Genomic DNA, 23,779 nt, shown 5'->3' on the forward strand with positions numbered 1-23,779 from the left:
TACCAGATAGTCTACTAGTTTTAAATACCAGATAGTCTACTAGTTTTAAATACCAGATAGTCTACTAGTTTTAAATACCAGATAATCTACTAGTTTTAAATAGGTAGGCTGATGTAACGCTAAGTAGGCTGAATGGAAAAGAATGGAGCTAAACATGTCAGTGTATTGTTGGCACTAAATTGTCCCTTAGCTCAGGCAGTTATTGGAGCTTCTGGGTCGGATGACGATTCCAGGGTCAGAGCAGTCAGATGCACTTGCATGCACAGATGTGGAAATCTGGAATATGCGACACGCAAACTGCAGCTGGACAGCACATTGCTCCAAACGTGCAGGTGAACTGTCAATGTGATCCAGTCCCATCTCTCTTTAACACGCATCCACACTCAAAATAAATGAAAATGAAAAACATTCAAACTGGTGAGGGGGACATTGGATCAAGGTGGACAAGAATTTTCAATAGATGCCAAAATCATGGTGTTGGTTTTTATTTCAATCATTTGTTATCTTTAAAAGTTGCAGAAAAGTTAATTACCGAATAAATAAATCTCTGGTTGAACTGCTGCATGGCTCCCTGAAGCTGATTTCTCTGTGACTGCCATTGCTCAAAGTTCCTGACAGACTCCACCGTAGGCCGCTGCCACGTGGTGGTCCGAGTAATGTGGTCAACGTAGTAAATCCTGTGCCTCTCGTCCACCCTCCGCTCCCAGCTATCAGGCAAGAGTTGGGAAAGAAGCAATTAATGACATTAATGCATTCTAGCTTCAGAGTTATGTGTTGAATAGCAAGTTCCATATTTCCAATTTCAAAGGTTCTTGTGCCAATATATAGATCCACCACCGATTTTCCGGCATGCTTGGTTCCAGAGCTTTTCTGGATTATCTGTTTTGCTGGACCAACAGAAGGTGGGGCGAGATGCTGGCCCACAAAATCGCCTGCGGCAATGGAACTGCCGGCTCCGGCTGGGCCAGAGCTCCAGAGCCCTGGCAGCAGTAGGCAAATTCTTCGATCGCTGAGGAATTCCTGATGAGTTAGAGATCAGACGCCTCACCAGGACAAGGCACCACATTTTCGGGGGGACTTCCGAAGGGGGCCGGGATATTGTCCGGATTTGGGGGGGGGGGGGGGAGTACCACCAGTTGCTAGAAAATCGGTGGTGGACCTGTAATCTTAAAGAAGTTAGCAATGGTATTCCAAGAAGAAACAGGCATTATGGGCAAGTAAAATTAGCTGACGCATTCTGTCTGTGGTGCATCATAGGAACTAGATTAGATGTTGGCCTCGCAGCGATAGAAGACCCAATCAAACAACAGATTCGGGGTGCAGGTTAAACACAAAATCCCCCCCTCCAAAACCCATCTTTCGAAACCTATACTTTGTGATTAGAAAAAGTTATTGAATCATAAAACTGTACCATCACAAATGGACCAAAGTAATTTCTGGTTTGGGCAAAAATTATGTAAAATAACTTGTTAGCAAGGGTTTTACTAATAAGCACACAAGTGCTACTGTGACCAGTTACAAAGCAAACAACTCCATTCATTCAGAATTAATCACCACCATCAAAATGATAAATCCAGCTAGTCTAATATCTCAGATGTCTTCGAGTGTAAACACAGCTCAGAGCTTATTATTTTTTGGATATTCGGGAATTAAGTGAAATGTAGGGGAGGGGGGTTAGTGTAGGAAAGTAGATCTTCAGTAAGTGATCAGACATAACTTATTGAATAGTGGGCTAATACAAGGTGTTGAATGGCTTACACCTACTTGTATTTCTTATGTCAGCTTACATGCATTAATTATGCTGAAGCCCATCAACTGGGGTCATAGCAAGAGCTCTAGAGTCATGCAGAATGGAAACAGGCCCCAATCGTCCATGCCAACCAAGATGTACCATCTAAATGGTCCCATTTGCCTGAAGTGACGCTTATCCCTCTAAATGTTTCCTATCCATGTATCTTACTCCGTGTCTTTTAAATGTTGTTATTATACTCGCCACAGGTAGCTAGCAGTTAGCAGTTGAATAAAATAAATAGATCTAAGGATAGGTTGTAGACAATAGGTGCAGGAGTAGGCCATAAGGCCCTTTGAGCCAGCACCGCCAGTCACTGAAGAACATGCCACTTACCCTGGAGGCAACGGTTGTGGTCTTTCCCAGGTTGTTCGCTTCTCAATGTGATCTACAAAATAGAATCTACCCTGTTGATCCGCCCTCTGCTCCCAGCTACAGAAAGAAAATAAGTAAAATCTCCTGTTATACTGTCAGAGCAAAGCTGCATATAAAATGTTACATTTCTCTCCCTTCACATCCTTCCTCCAGCTATCAATGGTAGGAATTCTGAAGTAAGAAGAATAGCAATGCAGCAATTTAATAATTAGCTATCCTTAACCACATTTATAGTTGCAAGCTTATTCAGAGAATTTGTTCTTCAATAAAAACACATCTTAGATGTCTAATTGCTATTCTTCTCAAACAAAACAAATCTGTTTTCTTTGTATTCACTACTGCCCAGCATCAAAATCTCTACAGAGGTTTGGTTTGGAGATAGAGCATGGAAACAGGCCCTTCGCGTCAACGCCGACCAGCAATCAACCATGCACTAGTTCTATCTTACACACAGGGGCCATTTTATAGAAGGCAATTAAAGTACAAACCTGCATGTCTTTAGAATGTAGTAGGAAACCAAAGCACCCAGAGAAAACCCATGTGGTCACAGTGAGAACGTGCAAACTCCGTACAGACAGCACCTGTAGTCAGGAGCAAAGCCGGGTCTCTGGCATTATACCGTGCCACTGCGCCACCCCAAAAGGGGAGATATTTCAGCTGTTTTGTTTCTAAATGAACTAATCGTCATATCTATTGTGCAATTTCACCTAACTCAAATTCTCTGCCCTTATGATTCTCATACCTTTATTTTGGTATTCAGACAGGTGAAAAGTGATCTAATTTGGTTCAAAACACAAAGGCAACATGAATGGAATGACAATTTTAAATCAGGTACACAAACAAACTTACTTGAGGTACATTCGCCAAGTATTTGACAGAATAACTAAAGATAAAAAGATTTCCAGTAAAAGAAAGTGAAAGTGGATTTAAGGTGGCCCACACAAAAAAACAAAACCGAAACTGACCCAGTCCATTTGGTTTCCTGGGAGGCACAGATTGAAAAAAGATGGCTGGAGTTGAAGAATTTTGTTCTATCTCAGTTTTAATGAAGGATCCCGTTTATTTAGCTTTTTCTGTATTTATGTCAATAATAAGTCAAACAAGAATGGACACTATTTGCCATGGCGAAAAGCCTCAATGCCATCTTATTCTATGACCCACCCACCCAGGCGGCACGGTAGAGGATAGTGTTAGTGTACGGGGACCTCTGTTAGCACAGACTCGGTGGACCAAAGGGTCTGTTTTCACTCTATCTCTAAACTAAACTAAAAAATAAATCCAACCCGGAACAGAAATTTTATTTTAAAAACAAAATGGCATTTTTTCAAGACATTTAAAAAATACGATTTGATAATATGGTCTTTTGAAAATTGCTGACAGTGGCCATTAGGCAAAGGCGAGGAGATTGGGATGTGGGAAGTTTGGAATAAGGAATCATCAGACTTGACAGATAAATGGTCTCTTTCAACGCTCTATGCTTCAGTAATTCTATTACAACGTTGCATTTAATAGAGGTTGCATGGTAGCGCAGCAGTAAAGTTGCTGCCTGACAGCGCCAGAGTCCCGGGTTCGATCCTGACTACAGTTGCTGCCTGTATGGAGTTTATACATTCTCCCCATAACCACGTGGGTTTTCCCCGGCTGCTCAGGTTTCCTCCCACTATTTACAGAGACCAATTAACTTACAAACCCTCACATCTTTGGGATGTGGGAGGAAACTGGAGCACCTGGGGAGGAAACCCACGTAGTCACAGGGAGATCGAGCAAACTCCACATAGAGAGCATCCAAGGTCAAGATTGAACCCGAGTCTCCAGGACTATGAGGCAGCAGCTCCATCAGCTACGCCACTGTGACGCCTGCAATGTATTTGTTGAACGTGCCCAAGATGAATAGTCAATTATCAGCCTTTACATGGCAAAATAATAAAAGCACATGACAGGGGCTGGTGCCATTAGATCCATGCCTCTGCCTGATGATTATCAGCCCAGCCAATCATCCATTAAATTCAGCAAACCAAATCAACTTGGCAAGTAGGATTAAGGAGAATTAAGGGATATTCAACATCACTTTCTGCAAGGGTGGTTCTGTCTCCTAAATTTGATTGAGATTTTTTTTTTTAAGGAGGTGATGAAGATGATTGATGAGTGTACAGCAGTAGATGTTATCTCCATGGACTTCAGTAAAGGATTTAAAAATGTAATTTTCTGGGAGGAAACCACAGCACCCAGAGAAAACCCACGCTGTCACAGGGAAAATGTGCAAACTCCGCAAAGACAGCACCCGAGGTTAGATTTGAACCCAGGTCATTGGTGCGGTGAGGCAGCAACTCTACTGCTGTTTCACGCCCTGTGGATTCCACATCACAATTCATTGTCAAATGTTTACTCTTGTAACCTGACTATCCCAAACATGCGAATCAAAAGATCAAGCACCTGTCAAAGTCATCTTGGTTTGCTATATTTCCAGCACACTCCTTGTAATCGAAAGGAATCATTTACTCCACTAAAACTACTTGGGACCTCCAAAGTTGGAAATGTACCAGGGAGGCCAGGATAAATTTAACCCGGCCCAATCAAAGGAGAAAATATTTCAAATTGCAATCTTATCCCACAATAAAAGCATTTAATTTTTTTTTTACATTAAGTGCATCTTACAAAAGGAATCTCACCCAGGTGGAAGTGGACCCTTGTTCAATCTGTTTAGTGCATGATCACCAGGAGTTATGGAATCAGCTGGTGGTGGTCCGAGGGGTGATGGTTCTGGCAAGTTTGTTGCTGACGTCGAAGGCACAGTGTTTGTGGCAGTTGGGACGGTAGCGGAGGAGGACCCATTCTCCATCGGAACCGAATACCCATTTTCACACACTGTGGGAAAACAGAAGTTAAAAGATTTGTACAAATAACAAATACTATACATCGTATTGCATGTTAATGCTTTATTCCATATGTGGTCCCATAACAATTTTTTGCTAATTCTGAAAAACTTTTCATGTCCATCAATATAAACAGAGATACAGCACAGAAACAGGCCCTTTGGCCCACTGAGCCCGTGCTGACCAGCGATCACCCCATACACTAACACTATCCCACACATTAGGGACATTTTTTTTTACAGCTTACCAAATCCAAAACCTGTATGTCATTGAAGTGCAGGATGAAACCGGGCACCCAGACACAGGGAGCAGGTACAAACTCGGCACAGACAGCTGCCTCAGCTGCACTGGCATTGTAAGGCAGCTACTCTACCACTGCGCAGCTGTGCTGCCCACTTCTGCAAACATTCTACAAAATGTCCTTGAGGCTCCTCTGAACCTCCTTATGTTCCAATGCTAATTCAACTTTCATTTTCACATCCCCACCAATTCTGAGTCTCTTTGAAATCTATTACTTTACATCCAATTCTTTCATGCAGCTTTGTATCTATTTCATAAACTACAAAAGCAGAACATTTAAAAACTGAATCAAAATCTAATTTAAAAAGAGAAAAGAAAAAAAAGAGGTGGAATTCAGAGCTAAGAATAGTAGGCCTTGCTTCTAACGTGGCAACAGATTCTTGAAGAGATTGTTCCAACATTTTGTGCATTATGTGGCTTGGCATACTTCAATCAAGGCAAGGCCTTCACTTCGGAATTCCAACCATGCTAAAGCTACGGGTTTTGCCCACGCTGAAAAATTAGATTAGTTTATTATTGTCACGCATACTGAGGTAGAGTAAAAAACGTTTTTGTTGCTTGCTAGCCAGTCAGCAAAAAGACTGTACATGATTACAACCAGGCCGTCCACAGTGTACAGATACAGGATAAAGGGGCATAACTTTTAGTGCAAGATAAAATCCAGCAAAGTCCAATGAAAGATAGTAAGTGTTGGAAAGAACTGCAGATGCTGGATTAAACCCAAGATATACACAAAATGCTGGAGTCTCTCAGCGGGACAGTCAACATCTCTGGAGAGGAGGAATGGGTGACCTTTTGGGTCGAGACCCTTCTTCAGACTATGAGTTACTCCAGCATTTTGTGTCTATCTCCAATGAAAGATAGTTGGAAGGTCTCCAATGAAGTAGATGGGAGGTCAGGACAGCTCTCTGGAAGGTGCGCAGGTTGACATAAGCTGTTCACCCGAGCAAAACAAATGCAAAAATCACAAGCTGTTACAAAAAACAATGGTGGGAACTTAAATTAGGAACTGACTGACAAGAATTCAGATATTACCCGTCCTAAAGAGATAAGAATTATATTGGATTAAAAGTAGTATTTATTTAGCCAATAAAAAAGAAAACGCAATTAAACAATACATTAGATTTTTAAGGTAGACAAATTAATTTTCAGTTTTCATTTTCTACACCAAAATTCCACAAGGCTTGCCAAAGCAGTGTTAAAATGTGTCTGAAGAAGGGTCCCTAAATGTCACCTTTCCATGTTCTCCAGAGATGCTGCCTGACAAGCTGAGTTTCCTCAGCTCTTTGTGTCATTTTGGAATAGCAATCCTTGTGTTTACACTCAATTAAAGTTACACTCGATTAAATGACAATCCTTTTCGAAGAAAGTAGCATTAAAATTCTAGACACAAGGTATTTACGGAAAAAAAAAACGGTGCTGGAGAAACTCAGCAGATCAAGCAGCATCTCTGGTGGACATGGATAGGTGACGTTTTATGTCGGGACCCTTCAGATTCTCGGCTTAGAATGCTTTCTAGGCCCTCTGCCACTTCAACACAATGGCAGGAGGATAGATGAATGGTGAAAGTCTAAAAATAAATAAAGAGATGTGTTAGCTCAAAGCCAAATATTGGAACTATGGGAGCTTTATTTAGCCTTAGAGTAAAGTAGCTCTGACCCAGGGGAGAATTAGTGAGCAAGTCAGAGTCCAATTGCCAAGAATTGTAAGTCCGAGGTATTGCATTTTGAGAAGTCAAACCAGGGCATGATCTTCCCGGTGAATGGCAAGTCTCTGGGGAGTGCTGTGAAGCAGAGGGATCTCTAAAAGTGCAGGGACATTGTTCCTCAGAAGTGGTATCACATGTAGATAGGTCGATCAAGAAGGCTTTTGGCTCATTGGCCCTCATCAGTCAGGGTATTTAGTATAGACGTTGGTATGTTATGTTACAGTTGCACAAGATGTTGGGAAGGCCACATTTGGAGTATTGTGCTCACTTTTGGTCACCTTTCTATAGGAAAGAGATTGTTAAGCTGGAAAGAGTGCAGAAAAGATTTCTGAGAATGTTTCCAGGACTCGAGGGCCTGACCTATTTGGAGTGGTTGGGCAGGCTTGGACTTACTCCTTGGAGCGCAGGAGGCTGAGCAATGATCTGTTAGAGGTGTATACCATCATGAGCGGAATGAATAGGGTTCCCCAAAGTCGGGGAATCAAGAACCAGAGGACATTGGTTAGAGATGAGAGGAGAAAGATTTACTAAGGAACCCAAGGGATAATCATTTCATTCGGGTGGTGGGTTAATGGAACGAGCAGCCAAAGGAGGTAGAAGAGGCATTTGGACAGGTACATGGATAGGAAAGGTTTAGAGGGATTTGGGCTAAATGCGGGCAGGTGTAAATGGGGCATCTTGGTCGGTATGCGCAAGTTGGACCAAAGGGCCTGTTTCCGTGCTGTATGACTATGATTTCTGAATCAAAACTACATTGCAAATTAAATTGCACCATAGATACTCTTCTAGACAATAGACAATAGATGCAGGAGTAGGCCATTCAGCCCTTCGAGCCAGCACCGCCATTCAATGCGATCATGGCTGATCACTCTCAATCAGTACCCCGTTCCTGCCTTCTCCCCATACCCCCTCACTCCGCTATCCTTAAGAGCTCTATCCAGCTCTCTCTTGAAAGCATCCAACGAACTGGCCTCCACTGCCTTCTGAGGCAGAGAATTCCACACCTTCACCACTCTGACTGAAAAAGTTCTTCCTCATCTCCGTTCTAAATGGCCTACCCTTTATTCTTAAACTGTGGCCCCTTGTTCTGGACTCCCCCAACATTGGGAACATGTTTCCTGCCTCTAATGTATCCAATCCCCTAATTATCTTATATGTTTCAATAAGATCCCCCCTCATCCTTCTAAATTCCAGTGTATACAAGCCCAATCGCTCCAGCCTTTCAACATACGACAGTCCCGCCATTCCGGGAATTAACCTAGTGAACCTACGCTGCACGCCCTCCTCTATGATTTACCTGGTATATTGTCAGGTCTGGAAGGGACAGGAGGTGGTGGCCGTAAGGGTCTTGGAGGCCTAACACGCATTGATTGTGGAGACGGTGATGGAGTATTTCTGCCATTCACGTTATGTTCATCAGCAGAGCCAGAGTTCACCGAGCCTTCTTGTGAGATGGCGTCACCATTTGCACTGGAAGAGATCATAGACACTTGATCAAAATTCCAGCAAGCAGTAGGAAATTAAACCCAACTGATACTCTCTATGCCAAATCATCAACAATAAAATTTGCAAAATAATCTGCATCGAGATAATATCTGAGGAGCCCTTACACAAAATGTAAGCTGTGATTTAGAACATATGCAGTAGCATTAGATAAAAACAGAACATTGACATACAAAAATTAAAACATCATTTTCTCTCCCACACCCAGAAAGCAACATTTGATTCTTTGGCAAAGATAGGCGCAATGTGCTGGAGTAACTCAGCGGGTCAGGCCTGCTGCCTGGAGAGAATGGATAGGAGATGTTTCCAGCCAGGACCCTTCCCCTTTTCCACAGAACATGGAACCATACAGATAACCCACAATATCTGTGCCGAACATAATGCTCTACATTGTCGGCGGCTAGAATAATGCATCTTCGACAATAGCCGAGGGCGGTGCATCTGCAATTTCCATATGCATTGAGGAATAATTTTTCATGAATTAAGATAAAAATGGGGTAAATTGGAAAAAACATTTGGGGGGTAAGCAATCTCACCATATAATAACATACAATCCACAACACAGAGAAACAAATTTGATGATACTACTATTATCTAAGATAATGATTTTCAAGTCCAATGTTTACGAGCAATTCAAATCAGCACGACTTCATCAGTCCCCATTAACATCACATTTTTGGTGAAATCATGTTATCAAAGTTAATCTGTGCAACTGGTGTTTTAGTAAGTCAAAAGGAAATGGAGGTGGTGCTGCACAGTGCCATGAAGTCTGACATGAGAGGCTTCTCCAGCTAGCCTCTCCTGCGGAGTTCCACAAGGCTCCATCCTAGGCCCCATTCTCTTCTCTCTATACATGCTCCCCCTCGGCCAAATCATTCAAAGGCACGGCATTTCTTCCCACTGCTATGCCGATGATACTCAGCTTTACCTCCCCCTGAAACCCAACAACCAGTCAAATTTAAACAGCCTCTTACACTACCTTGAGGACATAAAATGTTGGATGGCACAGAACTTCCTCCAATTAAACGAGAGCAAGTCTGAGGTCATCCTATTTGGCCCCCCCCCCGACTCCATCAAATCGATAACAGGCAGTCTTGGAAGCCTATACTGCCTAGTCAAACCGCATGTCAAAAACCTCGGCGTGATATTTGACTCTGCATTAAAGTTTGACAAGCAAGTCAACGCTGTGGTAAAAGCCAGCTTCTTCCAACTTCGAACCATAGCTAAAATCAAACCTTTCCTCCAATTCAACGACACTGAAAAAATCATTCACGCTTTCATTTCCTCCCGCCTAGTCTACTGCAACTCCCTATACACTGGGATCAGCCAATCATCCCTGTCCCGCCTGCAACTGGTCCAAAACGCCGCAGCCAGACTCCTGACGGGTACCCGTAAAAGGGACCAAATCACGCCGATTCTGGCCTCTCTCCACTGGCTCCCTGTACGGTACAGAATCAACTTCAAGCTACTCCTATTCACATATAAAGCCCTAAATGGACATTCCCCCCTCTACATCAAAAATCTTCTAACCCACCTCTCTAACTCCAGGTCCCTCAGGTCGGCCGACTTGGGGCTACTCACTATCCCGCGGTCTAGGTTTAACCTCAGGGGTGACCGCGCTTTTGCGGTTGCAGCTCCTAGACTGTGGAACAGCATCCCTCTCCCCATCAGAACTGCCCCCTCCATCGACTCCTTTAAGTCCAAGCTCAAAACCTATTTCTACTCCCTAGCATTTGAGGCCCATTGAGGAGGCGCTGTGAACTGTTTTGTATGTGCTGTTATGTTTGTGTGCTAATGTATGTTTCATTTTTTCCTTAGTACCTAATCAGATGTACAGCACTTTGGTCAACGTGGGTTATTTCTAAATGTGCTATACAAATAAAATTGACTTGACTTGACTTGACAAATAACAACAACAAATTGAAATTATATCACTTAATTATAGCAGAGGTCCCAAGGTGCTTCTTAGGAGCACAGTCAGATAAGATTTGACACCAAGCTACACAAGCAGTTGCCAGGAACATTAAACTATCTTAGAATAGATAGTTCATACAATGAGTGTTATTGATGAATTATATAAATTCCAAGACGATTCAGGCGACCACACATTGACATGGGCAAAAAGATTATTAGGAGGCCCCACCCATTCTGTTCTCTTCAACTTGAATTCATGCCAAATTCAAGTTGAAGAGAACAGAATGGGAGAGGCCTCCTAATAATGAACCAGAAAAGGAAAATCCAGTGATAAAAACTTGAACGAGCATTTCAGAAGTCAACCCACGGTTGGGGCATAGTGAACCCATATTTTGACAGTGAAAAATGGTGGAATTAGTTCTGGAACAAATGAAGCGTTAAGCTAAAGAAAAATGTAACACTACAAATGCAAACATTCGGATTCTGTGTCAGAGTAAAAAGCTGCTTAGAGACTGGAACTGAGAATAAAGAAAATTAAATCAGTTTTGCCAATAGTTGGATGGAAGGAATTTGCAATAAGTCAGAAATTCAATGGCAACATAATATAATTACAGCAAGGGAAGACTTTAGTTGATAGCTCGAATAGCTCAGTGTAATCCACACCTTTGGGTCAGTTCAACAATAAAATCCATAGTGACAAAAAGAATGGTTAAAAGGCATGGCACCCTGCCATGCAAAAGGCCGTTATCGTCCTTTAGAACTTCTGAAAGGTTTTATTTGCATCATTTTTTTTTGAGATTGTCAAATTTTGTACCAAATCCTTGGCACTGAAAAATACTCGATAAAACATCTTAAATTACCAGGGCGAGTAAAGAGTGACTTTTATCTCTTTTTTTTAATATGAATGCACAGGATTGGAAGTGTGTTGAAAATATGGATTAATAGTTTGGTGATACTGAACTTAGATATCAATAGTCTGCAATATAAAACAATAGGAATGATAGTCAAGTGTAAGGTACAAACAAGGAACTGAAGATGCTGGTTTACTAAGGAAAGACAAAATGCTGTAGAACTCAGTGGGTCAGGCAGCATCATCCCTGGAGAACATGGATAGGTGACATTTTGGATCGAGACGCTTGAGATCCTTCAAAAGGGTCCTGACCTGAAAACTCACCTGCAATCCACATTCTCCATTCATAACACAACAACTCTTTATTGTCACTCGGCTTTTTACACCGAACGAAATTTCAGCAGTCACACAAAACACAGCAAAAAAGAAAAGAACACAGGATACCCGACCCCAACACAAACATCCATCACAGTGACTCCCTCACTGTGATGGAGACAACAAAACTTCCCCTCTCTTCCCCCCGCACAGGCAGCTCGACCCCTACTGAGGCAAACGACACACACAGCCCCCGCAAGGGGATGGAAGGCCCCGCGGTCGAGCCGCCCTGGGCACCGAAACGTCCCGCGGCCGCACCGGGCGATGTTAAGTCCAGCGGCCGAGCCGCACCGGGCACCGAAACGTCCCGCGGCCGAGCCGCACCGGGCACCGAAACGTCTCGCGGCCGAGCCGCACCGGGCACCGAAACGTCCCGCGGCCGAGCCGCACCGGGCGATGTTAAGTCCAGCGGCCAAGCCGCGCCGGGCACTGAAACGTCCCGCGGCCGAGCCGCACACTGAAACGTCCCGCGGCCGAGCCGCACCGGGCGATGTTAAATCCAGCGGCCGAGCCGCACCGGGCACTGAAACGTCCCGCGGCCAAGGCGCGCTGGCGATGTTAAGTCCAGCGGCCAAGCCGCGCCGGGCACTGAAACGTCCCGCGCTGGCGATGTTAAGTCCCGCAGCCGAGCCGCGCCGGCGATGGAAGGCCCCGCGGGCGAGCTGCGCCCCGGGGAAGAGACCGACTGACCCACTGAGTTATTCCAGTATTTTGTGTCTTTCCTCAAGTGTAAGGTACCATTGATCATCTGAATTTACTTTCAATTCTATTTTTCAGAATTTGATCATGCAGAGCTGACTTTTGGAAACTCATCAAAAAGAGTAGTTTAAAGAGGGCTTGGGAAAATGTACCACAGATTTAAAACTTTCTAAGCCAGTAACCCTTTGGATCTGAAAATCCAGACCACAGAAATTGCTCCTGATCATCTTCATCTGAGCAGTGAACTGGTTTTAAGTATAAGATAGACACAAAGCGCTGAGTAACTCAGAAAGTTACTGCCTGACCTACTGAGTCACTCCACCATTTTGTGTCCATCTTTAGTATAAACCATTCCTTTCTATTATGTTCTTAAGCATAGGCACTCCTTGGGTTAAGCAAGGGTTCCCAGAACTATCAGTAACCTGAAGTTTCCGTCAGTCAGAAAAGTTGTCGGCTGAGATTGTGAAAGTGGCCTATGTAAGTTAATTTGCTTGAAACCTTAGTTAAAATTAGTTACCTTAGATTTCTACCCCAGATTCAAAACATGCCAGACTAGAGGAATTACCAGACCACAGATTACCAGACTAGAGGGTTTCAACCATGCCATGGATGTGGCTATTTACTACAATAAAACTGGATCAAATGGGTAAATACAAAAATACTGCTTTTGTTGGAATAGATTTCAAACCTACATCAACTATAATGCTAATAAATGTTTTATAAATTTTTTGCTTTATTGCTTGACTGTGGATGTGCATCATCATTGTCTAGAAAACAGGGAGGGATCTTTGTTCATTTTTGTAGTAGCTGTATTATTTACAAGAAAATAAGTGAAAGACCTCTACAGCTTCTAGATCTTACCTGGAAGGATTAAGTATAAATGCCTCACTACCACACCGGGAACCATCACTTGTCGGGTTGGCTGAAAAAAATCAAAAAGAGTGCACTGTGTAAGTAAGCTAGTTCATTGGTGATATCATAAAAGGGATGAATATGGGTTGAGACTTTAGAGATACAGTGTGGAAACAGGCCCTTCGGCCCTCTGGGTCCGCGTCAACAAACGATCACCCCCTACACTAACACTATCCGACACACCAGGGACAATTTACAGAAGCCAATTAACTTGCAAATCGGTACGTATTTGGAGTGTGGGAGGAAACTGGAGCACCCGAAGAAAACACAGAGAGAACTGTCAGGATTGAAGTCGGGTCTCTGGCGCTGTACCGCAGCAAATCTACCCTGGTGCCACTGAGCCAGCCTAATGAGGAATTTGTTCCTCCTATCCATGCTAGCTTTCACAATCATTTGAACCCACTTATATGTTAAAGAAATATAATAGTAATTAATTTATTAGCCAAGTATGTAAACATACAAGGATCTAGTATATCAAGTATAAAGTAATAATAAGATGTATAAAGTCAAAGGCATGTATATTTAATGATATTTTAAATTATATGTATCTAAAAACCAGTTCAATGGTGCATTTGTTTTCCAAAATAAGGAATGCACCTTTCTCTTGAGAAAATACGTGTACTGTGCTTTAGCTAATGTCATTAACTGAAATTATTTTCATCAAATTCATGAACTGTCATTTTTTTTCATCTGTGTGGTACATAATTACCAATCTTCACAAAAATTAATGAAAGTAATAATCTGGCCAATGCATGCTATCATTTGTAGTTTTTGTTTTAACATCATACAGGGTATTTGAAAAATATCTTTGGCCATAGCATTGTATTACAGTAAGTTTACAACAGACCAACTGCAAGCATTTACCTGGCAACTTATCCAAGTTGTTAAAAGTCTTGTATAATGCAGAGAAGATTTAACCGTAAATCCAGAATTATTTCAATGGAATGTCCCCACAGCACATAATGCTGGTGAAATGCGGTTTAATTTTCTTACTTACTTGTTGCATCTGTAAAATCTCCATTTGTCAGGACGTTAGGATCTACAGTTAATCCATCGAGGGATACAATAAGCTCACCCCCGCCCACAATCTCACGGTCATTGTTGAGTGGTAATTTTATAACCACGTTATCAACTGGGGGAAATAAATAGAAACATATCAAGAAAATAATAGTGCACTGAATGATTTATTACCTGTATAAAGACTGGTTGATATCAAAGCATACTATACAGGTCTGTTATTGTAAGCACTTATCAGAAGTAAGTTATCATTGTAAGTTATCAAAATAATTCACATAATTACAATTCTCAGCCATCATATTGACCATGAATAATCATTGGGTTTATATATCACATCCAGTGCAGGTTATAAAAAAGGATTCTGCATAATTAAATTAATTGAATATCAAAATGAAAACATAAAAAATGCAAACTTAAGTTTCAGTACAATCTATACATTTACAGAATCATGTTATATGGGCGTAGTTTTAAAAACAGAGAAATCTACAATGTATCTTGGAGTTTGGCTGTGTACCTCATTATGAGATTCCACACGAGGAAGAAAGCCTTGGCTTCCTTTCCAATGGACAGAATATGAAACATATCACTGGACCAAGCATGTGTCATCAGACACCAGAGCGAGGGTTTGGAATCTCAAGTCAGCTGAAGAAAGCACTCAAACATCCTTGCTTGAGAAGCTGTTCTGCCCAGAGGGAAAGCAGAGCTCTCGTATTTAGTAGTAAATCACTCTCCAAATCTTTGCCATACCATGGGAAAACATTGAAAATGGGGAAAAAAGACAAAGTGCTGGAGTAACTCAGCAGGTCAGACAGCATCTCTGGAGAACATGCATAAGAGAGGTTTCAGGTCTGGTCGGGAACAGTCTTGAGTTCCCTACACACCTTACCCACTCCAATCTCACGAGGCTCCAACCCGAACCTCGGGGCTCCGACTCCTCCTCGGCCCGGCCTAGTCTTTGGCCGATCCGACCTGTGCAGAGGACAGGCACGAGTGCTCAGACATCTCCTCATACCCCCACCACTTGACCATGATCTGGGGGTCCCAAAACCTATCCATGTTCTCCGGGGATGCTGCCTGACCCGATGCCTTGCTCCAGCATTTTGAGTCTTTTTGTGTAAACCAGCATCCGCAATACCTTGTATCTCCTCTAATGTACATTGAAAGCAGTAATCAGCTCAAAATTAAAAGGGCGGTTCTGCAAACAGACAGGCTGTTGACTCATGACTATGACTCATTCCTGCACGAGGGCAATGTAAAACCATGAGATATGTTAGTTGGCCCCAGGAATCTTCATCTTAAGTTATTTCACACCATTGTGATAGAGGACACTGTGGTGCAAGGATAGAGCTGTTACCTTCCAGCACTGGAAACCCAGGTTCGATACTGACTACGAGTGCTGTCGGTATGGACTTTGTATGTTCTCCCTGTGACCGCATGGGTTTTCTCCGGGTGCTCCGGTTTCCTCCCACATTCCAAAGACGTATAGGTTTTGTAGGTTAATTTGCCTTTGGTAAAAATTGTACATTATCCCTCGTGTGTAGGATAGTGCTAATGTACGGTGTGCTCGTTGGTCGGTGCAGACTCAGTGGGCCGAAGGGCCGGTCTCTGCACTATATCTCTAAACTAAACTAAGGAAGCTTCCAAACCAGACTTCTCTGTCACTTGGCAATATGGTCATAGGCATATTTATCTGTCTATCAATAATGGGGTATTTGTGTATTCAAGAGAGTCAGCCCTCACAACACTAATGCCAATCTGGGTGACTGGGTTCCTTCCCTGTCCTCAGAAGCTATTGGACCATCTATATGAATCACATTGAACCAGCAATGGGCTTGGAAAATTGAGGTGTCTTGTCAGCAACATTGTAACTATGTAATTCAATGGATCATTTATCAGACTCAAAATATTGAAGAAAATCCAAATTACGCTCTGTCCAATTTGGCCTAACCGATCTCCCAGTTGCCAAACATTTTAACTCCACTTCCTGCACTGTGCGAGGCCACACACAAATTGGAGGAGCAGAACCTCATTTCTCTTGGGCAACTTACAACCCAGCAGAATGAATGTTGATTTCTCCCATTTCAAGTAACCCCTGCATTCCCTCTCTCCCCCACCCTAGTCGTCCTACTAGTTCCACTGTTTGCATTCCTGTATCACTTCATTATCATCTCTACTCCAGCCAACAATGGACCATTATGGGCACCACCCTTCCTTGGTCATCTATTGCCGGTCCTGATTTGTTCTGGCCTTTTCCCACCTCTAGTCCCATTCATCCCCCCCCCCCCCCCCCACCACCCTTACTTCCAGTCTGAAGAAGGGTTCTGACCCAAAACACAGCTTTTCCTTTTTCTCCAGAGATGCTGCATGACCTGCTGAGTTACTCCAGCACTTTGTGTCTTTCTTCAAAGTGAACAATATTATTGTATCTAAGGAAATGGCATTGAATCTGCTGTTATTGTTTGATCTCGCATATAATAAAGATATTTTGAGTTTGAGAGGTTCTACCAAGAGAGTCTCCTACAGAACATTTGCCTCTAATCACTTTGGTGATCTTTTAAATTGATTCAGTGTAGGAAGGAACTGCAGATACTGGTTTATACCGAAAATAGACACCAAGTACTAGAGTAACTCAGTCGATCAGGCAGCATTTCTGGAGAAAAAGAAGAGTCTTAAGAACAGTCCTGACCTGAAACGTCACCGTTCCTTTTTCTTCAGAGATGTCGCTTGACCCGTTGAGTTACTCCAGCATTGTGTTTACACTGAGACTTAACCTGGTAGATATAAAAGTCTTTATTCATCAAAATACAGACTCATATCAACCAGCTTCAGTCTTCGAGTGACTCAGTTTAAAAGGTCACCACAGTGATTACATTGCAATTTTTAAAGAGGAAGGGAAGGCAATTAGAAACTTTGCCCATCTAGCACCACTTCCCTGTGCCGCAAAATTCTGTCATGGCCAAAACCTAACATTAGAGCCACATGAATAGGAATAAACATTCCCATCTGAACAGCATGGTCTGGATGCCAATTACAAAAGTACATAGCTTAAGGCTATTAACACAAAGACAAGGAGAAAAACTGGACTAATCCCCCATCACCAATATCATGTTATGTGGGTCAAATTCTGCCATAGGACAATCTGAATCATTAATTCTTTGCAAGTTAATTTCTCCTGTAGGAAAAAAGTTATTTGTGAACAAAATGTGCTTCTTTTACCTAGAAACAAAGAACGGCATCTGCAGATGCAGTAAATACACAAATGGACACAAAGTGCTAAGCAGATTAGGCAGCATCTCTGGAGAACACGGACAGGCAACGTTTCAGGATCTGTGTCACCGAATCTGTGTTCTCCAGAGATGCTGCCTGACCTGCTGAGTTACACCAGCATCCTTTGGGTCCTTTTGTGTTTCTTTTACAGCAAGTGTTCATACTAATTCGAGTAAATACCCTGCAATGCATTCAGTAAATCTGCACTGACAAGTTACTACCAAAATAAAACATGCAAAAATGAACAATTGAACCATGAAGTTACAAAAAGATTACAAAGTAATGAACCTTTCTAGTCTCAGGATTAGAGAACAATATATCCAAGAATAAATGCAGTGTGGTTTAGCACTGAGCCAAACTCAAACAAGGACTACAGTTCACTCACTGGGTAGTGGCAAGATAAACCAAATTAAATACGCAATAATGTAGATTTATATAGCACATTTAATACAGTTAAAAATATACCATTAAAAAGTTATCGTTGGTGGACTGGCATACATTTATTCCTAAACAATTACAAAAACAGATTATTTGGTCATGACCACTCTGTTGTTTGAGAAAGTTTGCAATTTTCTTCATGGCTGCCACGTTTCCCCTCACTACAACTGTAAAATACTTGATAGGCTGAAAAATGTTTCGGGACATCTTGAAAGGGGTGTGAAAATAATGCAAAGTTATTTTTTAAAGTCAAACTATCAAGGAACTTTATAGGAGATTTCACTGCATAGAAATTGGCACAATGCCACCAGAGGAGAAGTTAGTCATGTAACTAAAAGCCATCTCAAATGACAGATTTTGAAGGAATATCTTAAATACATGGAGAGAAGCAGTCATTTAAGGAGGAGCTTTCTAAGCTCAGGCCCCAGGCAGCTGAAGACAATTGCCAGTGGCGGATGGAGATGCCACAACAAGTCTGAGTACCTGGATGGGGTGAGACAAATAATACTCTTAACACAAATCCGGTTCTGCAGCTTTGTATGTAACATTGTCAGTCAAGGACTGGCATGGCTGAAGAACTCTGCACATGGTCAATAACTTGCTAAAACATGACAGGAAAGTTGGCTATTTCAGAAAGCTACTAGATGCCAGACAGTTTGATATTACCCCCTAGGAGGGAAGCAAAAAAAAAAAAACTTGGTCATGCAATCAGTCGTCCACATGTCTAAAAGTGCAAATCTACTTTATAATTTTTATTGGTTTGTATCTTGTAATACAGCATCTACGTGGATAGGAAAAATTTAGAGGGATATGGGCCAAACACAGACAAATAGAACTAGTAAAATGGGGCATCTTGGTTGTCATGGACAAATTGGGCCAAATGTTGTTTCCTTGCTGTAGTTTAGTTTACTGCCATGTGTACTGAGGTACAGTGAAAAGCTTTTTTGTTACATGCTATCCAATCAGTGGAAAGACTATACATAATCACAACCAAACTGTCCAGTGTACAGATATAGGATAAAGGGAATAACATTTAGTGCAAGATAAAGTTCAGTAAAGTCTGATTAAAGATAGTCCGATGGTCTCCAATGAGGTTGATGGGAGGTCAGGACCGCTCTCTAGTTGGTAATGTGATGGTTCAGTTGCCCGATTATAGTGGGGAAGAATTTGCCTGTGAATCTGGAAATGCATGTTTTCATACATCTGTCCCTCTTGCCTTATGGGAGAGGAGAGAAGAGGGAGTGTCTGAAAATGTCAAGTTAAACCCAATTACATTTCAAAACAAACAAGAAAAACTTTGTTCTTGCAAGATTTAAAGATCCAACATTACTTGCTTGCAACATGCCAAGTTCCAAAGAAACGTTTTGGTAAATTGTAATCACTCATTAAAGGACAATCAATACATGAGGTCAAGAACATGAGGGACCTGTGGTGGTAGTGGAGACAAAGAAGGGACCAACCATATTTAGGGTACTTTGTAACTCTGTCTGCGCCTTGTGGCGACTCGTTTGTGTACTGTGTATGGAAAAACAAAGAATGTCACTGTACCTTCATGGTACATGTGACAATAAAGTATCTTACCTCATCCATCTATATTCCTTTTTTTGGTTGATAGTATGACTTAGAGTTTTGGGAATTGTTATTTCATTGAAGATGTTATATAAATGCAAAAAAAAGTGCTTGAGCAACTCAGCGGATCAGGCAGCATCTATGGAGGACAGGGATAGATGCTCTTTGGGGTTGGGACCCATCTTCAGCAGTTTGAGGAATAGTCCCGAACCGAAACGGCTTCTATCCATGTCCTCCAAATATGTTGTCTGACCCACTGAGTTACTCCAGCACTGTTTTTTTCCCTCTAAACTCACATCTGCAGTTCATTGTGTCTCTCTTTATATAAATGCAAGTCTTGTTAACATTGAATTTAATGCTAGGACAGCCAATTCAGCTCACTGTTCCTTCTTTTAGAGAAAACAAAATGCTTCAAACCTTGGCTTCCAATGAATTAAAATGCATCTACTTTCCTTTGTGGAAATGATTAGAGGACAACAAAAAAGGTGAAATGCATAAGCCTTTTAGGATCTGTTCCCTAGTTACATTCCGTGTCCCAATTTCTACGCCATTGTCATATCACAGCTGGACTGACCCTTCAGTCAGCAGAAGGCGTGGCAAAGAGCAGCAGTCTGTGTCAGGTTTATTACTAATCACACAAAATTAAAAAAAGAAAGCAAGGAGCTATTCCTGACAGCTGATAGTGGCAAGACTGTCAAGTAGCCAGATAAACTCACATTTCATATTATTAGATTTTAACGTCTCACAGACATCCAGAGTGGCTGATCCTAGCAGGATATCTGATTTCAGGGTCTGATGAGTCCATACCCTGAAAGTGATCATGCTGAACGGTGTTACAATCCTGTGTAAATAAAAGAGAATGAACAAGTTTAAAAATCAAACCCTTCTAAAACACTAAAACAAAATCATTTAACTTTCAATGTTCTTGATAGCTTTCTTCCTCCCCCTACAATCAGTCTGAAGAAAGGTCCTGATCCAAAACGTCACGTATCCATGTTCGCCAGAGATACTGCCTGAACGCTTAGTTACTCCAGTACTTTGTGTCCTTTTGTAGAAACCAGCATTTGCAATTCCTTGTTTCTACTCTTCCACCTTCAAGTTTTTGTGTGTTCATCAACTTACTGAGCAAATACAACTCATCTCAGACCCATCCCAACATATTTATATCATTGTGAATAGTTTTAATGGCAAGGTACCTATAGTTGTCATGGAAATGAACAGAAGGAGCTAAGGTTTAAAAAAATATGGAAACCAAAGAAATGAGAAAAAAATTGGGGCAAAAAGAAAAACCTTCTAAATCAGACGGTGGTAGTTACCTGGGGATAACTTGCAAGATAAATTAATGGAGATGGGTACAATTACAACATTTAAAAGCTATTTGGGTCAGTTCATGGACAGGAGAAGGTGAGAGGGGTTTGGCCAAATGAAGGCAAATTATACTAGCTCAGGAATGTACCTTGGTTGGCTTGGACACATTGGGTGAAAGGGCCCATTTTCATGCTGGATAGTGCCATTGCTGAAACAAAATCATGTAAATTTCAATGGTTGTTGATAGAGCACCAAATCATGTTGATGAGGGAAGCTCAATTTGAAATGTGATCTGTGTTGATATCAGCATGTGGTGATAAAGATAGTTTGAGGGCTACAATCTGCAGTAAACAGTTTTAATCCACAAGTGTGTTATACTCTTAGCATGGATTAGCTTCCCTTTTAGGCAGCCCCGTAGGATCAAGATGACTTGGGTTTTTTGGGGTTCTGAGGTGGCTGATGAGGTCAATGGGGTGGATGTCAAACTCTTCCAAAGGCAGGAGGATTAGCAACACGGCATTGATTACCTGATATTTTACCATGCCAATTTCCATCATTTGATCATTTCTAGACTGGAACCAGAAATGATAGGGCTCTTTTAGAAACAGAGTCCGTTTTCTAGCAACCTCCAAGGAAGACAACCTTGGCTGGGTTGCTTACAACACTAGTTCACATAATGTGGTCAATTGATGTCTTATTCATTCGGAAAGAATTTGAGTCAGGGAAACTGGAGCCACAAATACCAACTGTTCAAATGCCACTTCAGAAATGTCAACAACCCTACAAAGCAATACATATGGCATATCAATAGGACAAGGCTGGGTTATGGTGGAAGAAACAAATACATTTTCATGGTCAAATAACTTACTCAAACTCATATGTTTTATTATCTAAAAAGTAAAATATTTCAATAAATCATCCATATTTTTTTTTTGCCCTTATTTTCCTTGTTGAGAAACAAAGTCTATTGTACTAATAGGTATTGGTAACATGAAATGGCGAGGCATGTAAAATATCCAACATACACTGTGACTTGCTGTTTCCACTTGGGGTTGTGTGTGTTGGTAAGCTTCTCAGTTTTCTTTGACTGGCCATCGACTGCCACTTCCACATAGGGACTGGGCCCAAACCAGTTCTTCTTATTTTCTTTGAGTTTTGCACAAATGACTGCAACAACAAAAAGAGAAGTGCTCTTAAACAATGAGTGGGATTACCTAAGCAAGATGTAAAGCCATTGCAAATTTGACAACTGCATACTGAGATATAATTTATTAATTGTGAATCATTACTCAGCAGACACATGGAATCTTCCAAATAGCAACCATTAACAATCTTAACCATGCATTGCCTGGAAATAAAGTACTTTGGTCAGCATCTACCCAGCCAGCAAACTCTATCAAAAAGAAAAACGCATTAGAGAGCAAACACATGGAAGTGAATACAAGGTAGTGGTGTCAGAATGAAGGACAATAATAAATAGTCTGAATTTACATTAAAAGTGAAGATGTCACTTTTGATGACAGAGGTTCTTTGTACCGTACTGTGATGTCTTTTCTCTCCCCCCCCCCCGACTTTCTGATTTAGAATATTTGTTTTGCTCAGGTAAGCAGAATGAACAGAAGGCTATGCATTCTTACATCTTCCATTAAAGCAGAGTTACCTAGTCCCTTGATCATGTATTTAATTAATCACTTGCTGGGGGGGGGGTGTGCCCCATGTGGAGCCAATATTTAAAGAGAACCAAGAAATTTCAGACTCTTATGGGTTGACCACAGCAAAGAGAAAATTATAGTGGGGTGGCACAGCTGGTAAAGCCACTGCCTCACGGTGCCAGAGACCCAGGTTCGATCCTGACCGTGGGTGCAGTCTGCGTGGAGTTTGCACGCTTTCCTTATGACCTCGTGGATTTCCTCCAGGTGCTCCAGTTTCCCCCCACGTACCAAAGATGTGAGGATTTGTAGGTTAATTGGCCCTCTAAATTGCCTCTAGTGTATAGGGAATGGATGAGAAGGCGGGATAACACAGAACTAGAGTGAATGGGCGTTTGATGTTTGGTGTGGACTCGGTGGGCCAAAGAGCCCATTTCCATTATTTCAATCAAAAAACAAGGTACCAACAATATAACAATGCCATATATCAGATTGCCCTCAATCCCAACATGGCTTCTACAAAAAGGAATTTCTGTCTCAAGGCTGTTATTGAAAACTGGATAAGAGTAAGATAGATTAAATAACAAAATATGTTGCAACATCAAAAATAGGAATCATAAAGCTTTAGTGCAACTGTTTAAGCCTTCATAAGCCGAGATCCATAACTTTAACCAGAATTGGTAGAGGAGGGAAAATCAGACCCATGCACCTTGCAACAAGCTAGCTTTGAGTGACTGACACGGGTTACCTTGTCACAACCAGTGCAAACTTGCAAAAAAGGAGGGGGAAAAAAAGCATATACAAAAACTGAGACCTCCCCATCCCAGTGAATAAAATGAATCCTCAGAACCCACCTTTTATCCCAAGTTGTGATTTTGTTGCGTGGTTGCTTACGGAAGCAGAATTTGCACCATTTGTGGCCATGGTTCAGGCTCTGTGTGAACCTATAAAAATAAAACCAATTAAATTAAAAGTGATTTCAATACAATTATTTCATTAGCGTAAATCAAACCCATTTAATAAAAGGACAATAAAGTACCAATGAACCAAAGGTCCTGACTTACAAAATGAAAAGAAAAGATAATCTCTTCCAACTAACAACCTCCTGCCTAAAGTTTCTGCAATCGATTAGAGTGGAATACAGAATCGAAGAGTAAAAGTCAAAGGCACCATCGTATATTCAGATTGATTAGTAGGACCAAAATTTGAATACATTGAAAAGATGAATATTCT

At 41.7% G+C, this 23,779-nt stretch overlaps 1 protein-coding gene across 1 annotated transcript in view; it reads right to left on the reverse strand.

Moving 5' to 3' along the window:
- LOC144604416 (E3 ubiquitin-protein ligase Itchy-like) overlaps positions 1 to 23,779 on the reverse strand; it is a 75,041-nt gene that overhangs the window by 33,968 nt on the left and 17,294 nt on the right. The window contains exons 2-10 of the mRNA XM_078418806.1: positions 23,401 to 23,490; positions 21,923 to 22,064; positions 20,306 to 20,430; positions 14,296 to 14,430; positions 13,248 to 13,308; positions 8,343 to 8,515; positions 4,834 to 5,029; positions 2,126 to 2,221; positions 533 to 707 (exon numbers count right to left, since the gene is read on the reverse strand). Of these exons, the coding sequence (XP_078274932.1) occupies positions 533 to 707; positions 2,126 to 2,221; positions 4,834 to 5,029; positions 8,343 to 8,515; positions 13,248 to 13,308; positions 14,296 to 14,430; positions 20,306 to 20,430; positions 21,923 to 22,064; positions 23,401 to 23,470 (1,173 nt within the window). The 5' untranslated portion in view covers positions 23,471 to 23,490. The remainder of the gene's footprint in view (positions 1 to 532; positions 708 to 2,125; positions 2,222 to 4,833; positions 5,030 to 8,342; positions 8,516 to 13,247; positions 13,309 to 14,295; positions 14,431 to 20,305; positions 20,431 to 21,922; positions 22,065 to 23,400; positions 23,491 to 23,779) is intronic.

This window comes from Rhinoraja longicauda, chromosome 22 (genome assembly GCF_053455715.1).
Source record: "Rhinoraja longicauda isolate Sanriku21f chromosome 22, sRhiLon1.1, whole genome shotgun sequence".
In the NCBI taxonomy this organism is placed as follows: domain Eukaryota; kingdom Metazoa; phylum Chordata; class Chondrichthyes; order Rajiformes; family Arhynchobatidae; genus Rhinoraja; species Rhinoraja longicauda.